The following is an 8498-nucleotide window of genomic DNA, read 5'->3' as shown; positions in this document are numbered from 1 at the left end:
CAACAGTCCACATAAGATACTGTTAAAACATTGATTGTAAATATACATAACATACTGTGACAAAATGAGAAAAATTACTTTAAAATAAAAATGCCTATACTCTACATACTGTATAAGCATTTATTATCTTTATTAATTTTAGCAGATGGTTTTTTCCAGAATGATTTACAAATGAGAATAATAAGCTAATACTGTACCAAATTTCAATCGAGTACTACAAAAATACATGTATTATAGCATTAAAGAATTATCACATGATAATTTGTTGAATTTTAATTATAGTAAACAAATGTGAAATTTAACATACAAAATATAATTAACATTAATAATACATTTATAATAGCAATATATACTGTAAGTCATACACATTAGAGACTGCATTTATATTTTAAATAAAATTAGTTTCATTATAACCAGATTTTTTTTTAAAGTACATTTATTATAAGGAAACAAATTTAATTTACAAAAGAGTCTTTGCAGGTTTATATAGATGATCTTAATATTCATTTATAGTATATTTCAAAGATATAACATTTCGACAGCACTGGACACTAACCAGACACAAGATGCAAATCGATCTATAATAATCATCAAGTACTTCAGAATACTATATCAAAGCCACAGCATAGTAGTCTTAAAGTATGGCTTCTCATGTCTTAAAGTATAGCCTTTAAAAAAAAAAGTCTCCTTTTTTAAAGTGATCCTCAGTTTATAGTTTGGAAAGCCCCATGAAAACCGTATGGAATGTTGACAGGTATCTCCGCACGACCCAATTCTTCAAATGTTTTTGCATCCAGCAATAGAAGGAATGTGCTTTTGTCCTAGACAGATAATGACTCATTAGTATAGCCCTATAGTTACAGTATCTCACTGTTTAAAAAAAAGACAACAAACATTTGATTGCCTACCACTGAGAAATGTAGCATTCCGTACCTGATTAGGAGATATGACCACAGACAAAATGACTCCATCATCCTCCTCTACAGCATCAGGTGAAGAGACAAAGATTGGTTCAGAAGGATACAGGCCTGAATGTTGCCACACCTGTGTGACCATTTTAAAAATATATATTAGTTAAGCTAAAAGTTCCAATTACTACAAAATGTGTAGTTATACACTTAACACTCTTAAAGGGGTACTCTACCCAAAAATCAAAATTCTCTCATTTACTCACCCTCACCATCCCAGGTGTGTATGACTTTCTTTGTTCACCAGAACACATTTGCAGAAAATTAGAAACATATCTTTGCTCAGTATGTCCTTAAAATGCAAGTGGATAGTGATCTGACTTTTGAAGCTCCAAAAAGCTCACAAACTGTCAGGGTAAACATCATCCATGCAACTCCAGCAGTTCAATTAATGTCTTCTAAAGCAACACGATCGCTTTTGGTGCAAAAAATATAAATAGTTTTTAACTACTGTATAAAGCATTGCTTCCGGTCAGCAATGGTATGCTCGTGTGACATAATTGTGTTGGCATGTTCCCACGAGAACTGACGCACGTGCCACACACCCGGAAGAGCAGCACTGTTTACAACTGAGTGGGAGGAATGCTGTACAGAAGCTTTGTTGGTTTTGGTTTAGATATGTATTTGTTTCTGATTGCGAATTTGTCACAAGAGAGACCACGTGAAATCTGCACTCTCTTGAATGCATATACGGCTGCTGACTGCTGGCTACTGGCATTGCTGGCTGCAATGGTTTATGTAAATAGGTATTTAAATATTGGTTTTCTAAGCACCAAAAGCAATCGTATCACTTCAGAAGACATTAATTTAACCGCCGGAGTCATATGGATGAGGTTTACGCTGACTGTCTGTGATTTTTGGAGCTTCAAAAGACTGATCACCATACACTTGCATTTTAAGTAACTACTGAGCAAAGATATTTTTCTATTTTTCTTCAGATGTGTTCTGCTGAAGAAAGAAAGTCATATACACCTGGGATGGCATGGGAGTGAGTAAATGCTGAGAAAATTTTCATTTTTAGGTGAACTATCCCATTAACTAACCTTCATTTGTTTGCCTTGAAGGTCAATTTTAATAAGAGAGTCTCCAACTAGGTGTCTGAAGCCACATCCATAGTAGTAACGGTAGGGCCGGGTGTTGTACTTTGAATAGTTGATTTGTGGGAATTCGATACCTCCATATTCATGAAGATCCTCACCATGAAGATCTTCATAAGTGCAAAACACCTTGTACAAAAATACATGGAAAACACTTACTATAGATGTTTCTATTAGAGTAGAAACACTTAAGATTCATTAGATAACATCTCAATAAAATACAAAGAGGTTAATCACATGAACCAACCTTGTTCTTGTCTGTCTTAATAGCTGTGGCAGTGCTGTTCAAGCATGTGTTGAGATTTTGCCCACAGGGTGTGTCACTGTCCACATTCACCGGTAGGACAAAACGGCGGGGGAAGGTTCTGCACATGGTGTTGTATACCTAGTAAAGTTACCAAGTAATTAACCAGCAATTACTGTATATGGAACCACTTAAAGTGATGTGTTCAGACGGAACAAGGTGGCATTTTCACATAGATGTATGAAATGTTTTTAAGGTTTTACCTCATCTAGAGCATCCCCAGACTTTTTTAAATTCTGTATCATGTAGTTGTTAATTGCCTGGCCATCATCAGAACAGCAGATGTCCATGATCAGGAAACCATTTTCTTCATAACAATTTATCTGATGAAAGGTTGACAAAGGCTTTGCGTAATATTTGACAAAGCTCAGCTGTAACAAAATAAAGCAGAGTCATTCATTAATGTTTCGGAAGATGCCAGAGGTTTTTTTAAATGACAGTTTCACACAACATGTTACCAGTCTGCAGTTTTTACCTTTCCCGTGTGCTTATTGATTACGTGGAAAACTGTGGTCAGTGTGGGGTCCCAATATACACCATCACTAATTCCCTTTCCACGCAGTTTGCCTGTCACAATCTTCAAGAGATCCATTTTGATTGGCTGTTCGATGAATACCACATAGTTCTCTGACATGGCTGCAATAACAATGTGCAATTTCAATAAAGTTATAGTTGTCAACTTGTTTTAAAAGTTGTGTATGAAAAAAATATATTCACCAATGACAGATTTTGAGCACTGTTCACTTACCAAAGCTATGATAGTAGGATGGTTTGGACTTGTCCTCAGAGGGGATAGAGCAAACAACTGTGGCTCCTTCCAAGGTATCCTCTGGATTCTCTTTTTTTGGGGACACTCTTATAATATTGTAGAAGGCACCTGAGGATAAAATTGAGAGTTCAAATATAAAGTTCACTTTTAAACACTACCTATCTTTTATTTGTTCAATGAGTCCGACTTAGATGTAAACTGCTGACAAACCTTTAGGGGTGTAAGAGTTGCCCATGTTGTATGTGGTTCCATCAGGATCCACATGGGGGTGAGCTGTGGCTCCATTAACAGCAATGAATTTACTCCAGTCCACCTACAAACAATGATTTCCACATTTTACTTGGATTATTCTCCATACAAACATGTTTTATTGATTACTACATCGTTTATGCATACCTTTTCTTTGTTTTCAAGTGTCTTTGGGTCTATTTTGTGCATGAAGTTTGTCTCTGTGCTGACATAGTAGTCTCCTTTATACTGGACAAAACTCACATTTGCGTTGTCAGTTGGCTCTTTGTGGGAAGAGAAAGTTGGGATGTTTGCATATCAGAACATATTCAGGCCAATTTAATCGGAAACCAAATACTTCACACTTACTTGGTAACTCAAAGCGAGAGAGAAACCGCTGGAAGAAGTTCTTGCAGGGGTCCGGCACTGCAACTGTGCCAAATTCCGACACCACAATGCGGTTATTCATAGTGTTTTCCTTGTAAGAATCACTGTTCAGGAAGCGGCTCATGTATGTCACTTTTCCATCCTCAATTTGGAACTGATGCAGAAGTGCCATGCCATCAAACCAGTGGTTGAAACTGAGGAGCAAACACAATAGCTCATTTATTTTCCAGTGTTTAGTATAAATTGGTATAAATATGCAAGGTTATTAAGGAACACATGCTACTCACCTGCTTCTTCCAAACTCAAACTTTCCAGGTCCATTCCTGAGGAAATTGCCTTTGATCCACAAGGGTATTTTACCAGTAATTTTGGTTGCGATGGGCTCTGTTGTTTCATCCACTGAACACACCAGCTTCTCAATGCATGGGAGACCATGTACATCTGTGAAATGTTGATCTTTATTCTTTGCCTTCTTCCAGCCTATTTGGAAAATATTCAAAGAGTTTCAAATTCACAAAATTGCACAAATTGGCCACAACACAACATTTTTGTATATTAAGAATATGTCTTACCAGGGCTGTATCTATTGAGATGGTTTATGGTAGACATGGTCTGCTTATGGTGGCTTGTTGAGCTGACGATGAGTAAGATTTCAAGAGCCGTTGATGATTGACTCCCTCTGCTGCCAAGACTGCCTTATAAAGACATCTTTTTGGATCACATGGTGCTTATGCAATTTTAAAGTACAGACAAGAATTCAGTCCAGGATTATTATTAGTATCTCAATCAACTGAATTAATTATTCTTTGTGTGCTCAGATGCTGCTAATGCACTTATGAATAGCTGGATTAATTTCTGATAGGATATTTAGCTTGCAGTTGCAGCTAGAATTGAAAAGCCAATTATGACAAAGTATGTGTAGGCCTATATATGTTTTGATCAATTTCAGGTAATTAAAAAGAAATAGCAGTTATATTTAAATATGTATTTAATAGCGTTTAAAATCTAATAAACATAAGACTTGTCTATTAAATCAATCTAATCGGTTTGGGAAATTCCCAAGTAAGCAACAAATTCTGTCATAACTTCACTAACCTCAGACTGAAAAGGGGAAAAAACAACAGTAATGACTCTGAAATCTATGTTATGAAGAAATCAGTTAGATTGGATTAATACCACAGAATCCAATGGTCAAATCTGCTACCATGAACTACTGATTTTCATTCAATTTCAGTAATTTCTTGGGTACCATACATAGTTAAAGTAAAAGCAAAGACCTCCAAGTAAAAAAAAGAAAAAATAACAAAGAGTCTGATTTAGGTTACAAAATAGCCCTTTTAAAATAAGTTAATGCCATTTAGGTTAGAAAAAGATACATGTTATTTTTGTCTCTTGAGTGCCTCATGTTTCATGAATGGGCCTTGTGTTGTATAAAAGAGAGTTTTCATCCAGTGCAAAACAAAATAGTTCAGAATTGCATATGGTTTATTTTTAGAATAACCATATATACAGTACATTACAGCATTATATGGAATTATATGTTGTATGGTGAAATACCATTGATACCATGAGAATAACACTTTTCCTCCTCTAGAAGCACCTGCATGCTTTATTTGAACACACCAGTTTATAGATAAGCGGCAGAAGCTAATTACTCTAAGTGTAAAAAGCAACAAAAAGCATCTTCTTTGCACTAAGTGCAAATATCATTGGATGCTATATGCACTCTAGTGCAAATAGTGGCAGATCTTATTATACCTTGAAATACTAACATACAGTATAGTGGCATCACTGCAGCATTGTTTTTGTGTTTATTTAGAGTTCCTCAGACACCCTACACCAACCCCTAACCCTAACCTTCCCTAAAAAATGAACCATGGTTTTACTAAAGTAACCATAGGATCACCATGGTATTTTGTAGTAAAATCATAGTAACCACAAAATTAAACATGGTTACTATATTAACAACATATTACTGTAGTAACACCATGGTTAACTGCATCGATAGTTTCCACCAAAAAACATGGTTACTACAATATTACAATAAAACCATGGTTAATTTTAACCAGATCAAATCCTTCTCTCAACTCCCCGAACTTCACTGTGGCCAAATCACTGCGAGGAATAGTATTATAGGAAATATTAATTAGTATTATAGGAAATAATAAGTGGAGACATGATAATGTATGACAAAAGGCAGAAATCGAACCCGGATCTTCAGCATAACAAAGAATTTTCACACCTTTGTTACAATAAAAATAAAGGTTACAAAACATAATAGTTGTCTGTAGTGAAATTCACACATGTAACAACGATCTAGAACTGACAATGAGGGAACGAAACTAGAGGGTATTTATTCAAACAGGTGATGATGAGGGAATGGAGAACAGGTGATGAAGATGGGTAACAGATGGCACTGATGAGGGCAGTGCAACATGGGAAACAGAGTTTATGGCAAACTGATGACATCAGGCAAAAAACTATATCAATATAAGAGTCCTTGAGAACATAATAGTGATACACTGTGACAGCACCCCCCCCAAAGGGCGACTCCTGGTGCCCACAGATGGAAGAGGAGGGCAGGAAGATGCAGATGATGAGGAAGGATCCAGGGGATGATTATGGGGTCCAGGAGGAATGGCGGATGATCTGGTGGCCAGGGAGGAGTCTGGGGATGATCAGGAGGCCAGGGAGGTGACTACAGGTCAGGGATTGGGTCAAGGGGCCTGGGAGGTAGCCTAACGGCAGGGATAGGGTCGGGAGGCCTAGGAGGCAGCCACAGGGCAGAGATAGGGTCGGGAGGACAAGAGGCCTGGGAGGCGGCCTCAGGGCAGGGAAAGGGTTGGGAGGCGACCTCAAGGCAGGGACAGGGTCGGGAGGCCTGGGAGGTGGCCTCAGGGCAGGGACAGGAGGCCTGGGAGGTGGCCACAGAGCAGGGACAGTGTCAGGAGGTTTGGCTGCAGGAGGTGAAAACTTAGAGGGTGGAGCCGTCGGAGGAGGAGTCTCAGGGGGTGATGGCTGAGCCGAGGTAGGCTCGATGAAGGCGGGCGGAGCCATGGAAGGTGGAGCTGTGAGAGGCTTGAGGGGCAGAGCCATGGAAGGCGGAGCCGTGAGAGGCTCGAGGGGCGGAACTGGGGGTCTTAGTGCCCAGAGAGCAGCCGAAGGCTCGAAGGACCATGGTGGAGCCAGAGGCTCAGAGGACCAAGGCAGCGCCATAGGCTCGGAGGACTGAGGTGGAGCCGGTGGGACTGAGGACCGAGGCGGAGCTATAGGGATGAAGGTCTCTGGTGGAGCCGAAGGATCATAGAGCCGAGGCATAGCCGGAGGATCAAAGAGCCAAGGCATAGTCAGAGGATTGGAGAGCCAAGGCGAAGCCAGGTTACTGATGTACCAAGGCGGAGCTGGGGGGACGAGGGACCCCGGTGATGCCAATAGGCTGGAGGACCACGGTGGAGACGAGGGGACATATAGCCGAGGTGATGATGAGGGATCAGAGGGCCAAAGCAGAATCCAGGGCTCAGAAGGGCCAAGGCAGAGTCAGAGGGTCGACAGATCCCCTTGTCTGGGAAGTCACTGGGGGCGTTGGTCGAGCCGGTGACTTGGGGGAAACCAGCTGATCAGAAGGAGGAGGAGGAGCTAATGTCCTGGGTGGAGGCAACGGAGGAGAAGGGGCCATCGTGCTGGACGGAACCAGCGAGTCCATGATGCTGGACGGATCCAGTGGAGGAGGAAGGGTACACAGTGTGGGCATACGGGCAGGATTCAATGTCCTCATCCTCCTTACCCACAGTGAAAGGGGAGCCACAAAGTTTCAGAGCCACCTCCACGTAGTCGCACAACGTCCAGTGAGGATCCACCGTAGGCATCCATGCCTTTAGTGCACTATTTAGACTGGCTCTGAAGAAAATCACCAGAGAACGGTCATCATAGTGCACTAAATTAGCCAGTTCAAGAAACTCATGTACGTGATCCTCAACTGGACGGTCCCCTTGCGTAAGGAGGAAAATTCTTACAGCCGCTAGATCCATTTATGGTCAGTTCTTCTGTCATGTTTTGTAGTGATGAAACAAGGGAGCAGGATCTAAATGCAGCCTCTGTTTAATCCACAAAGAAGATGAGAATACATAGAAGACGATAAAAATAAAGGTTACAAAAAATAACAGTTGTCTGTAGTGAAATTCACACAAGTAACAATGATCTAGAAATGACAATGAGGAAGCAAAACTAGAGGGTATTTATACAAACAGGTGATGATGAGGGAATGGAGAACAGGTGATGAAGATTGGGAACAGATGGCAGTGATGAGGGCAGTGCAACATGGGAAACAGAGTTTATGGCAAACTGATGACAAAAGACAAAAAACTTCAGCCGACCGCCAGAGGGAGCTATCTCCCGAATACTAACACTGACCCGTTTCTTCTATGGAGACTTTCTGTTTGTATCATATAAATAGCTATGCTTTTCCGTTGTTACTTTGCGAAGTATTGCCAGTTTTACTGCCTTACCAAGCGTTATTCTCACTGCCTGTTTCATTGCCTGCTTGTTATGACCATTGTGCCAGCTTTACTGGATTACCTATTTTGGATTACTGTTTTGCTCTGTTTGCCTGGTTGGACTGATTACCTGTTAACAACTACTTTGCCTGCTTCAACGATTACGTCTCTGCCTTGTGTTTTGGATTTGTATGCTGACTGTAAATAAACTTCCTGCATTTGTATTCTACCTTCGCCTCCATGTCGAGTCCC

The 8498-nt window shown here is 40.3% G+C and overlaps 1 protein-coding gene across 1 annotated transcript; it reads right to left on the bottom strand.

Annotated features, from left to right (window-relative positions):
- Nucleotides 1–686: 686 nt before the first annotated feature.
- On the bottom strand, nt 687–4392 carry LOC127429737 (carotenoid-cleaving dioxygenase, mitochondrial-like). Its single transcript, XM_051678868.1, has 12 exons — nt 4326–4392; nt 4041–4233; nt 3718–3947; nt 3535–3650; nt 3349–3451; nt 3118–3246; nt 2845–3005; nt 2573–2740; nt 2313–2450; nt 2012–2194; nt 934–1044; nt 687–821 (listed from the first exon to the last, which is right to left on the bottom strand). The coding sequence occupies exons 1-12, from the start codon at nt 4360–4362 to the stop codon at nt 705–707; spliced, it is 1686 nt and encodes a 561-aa protein (XP_051534828.1). The 5' UTR covers nt 4363–4392; the 3' UTR covers nt 687–704.
- Between the last annotated feature and the right edge of the window lie 4106 nt (nt 4393–8498).

Source organism: Myxocyprinus asiaticus, chromosome 39 (genome assembly GCF_019703515.2).
Source record: "Myxocyprinus asiaticus isolate MX2 ecotype Aquarium Trade chromosome 39, UBuf_Myxa_2, whole genome shotgun sequence".
Classification (NCBI taxonomy): domain Eukaryota; kingdom Metazoa; phylum Chordata; class Actinopteri; order Cypriniformes; family Catostomidae; genus Myxocyprinus; species Myxocyprinus asiaticus.
Note: the sequence above shows the minus strand (reverse complement) of the source record. Positions and strands in the feature narration are given on the sequence as shown.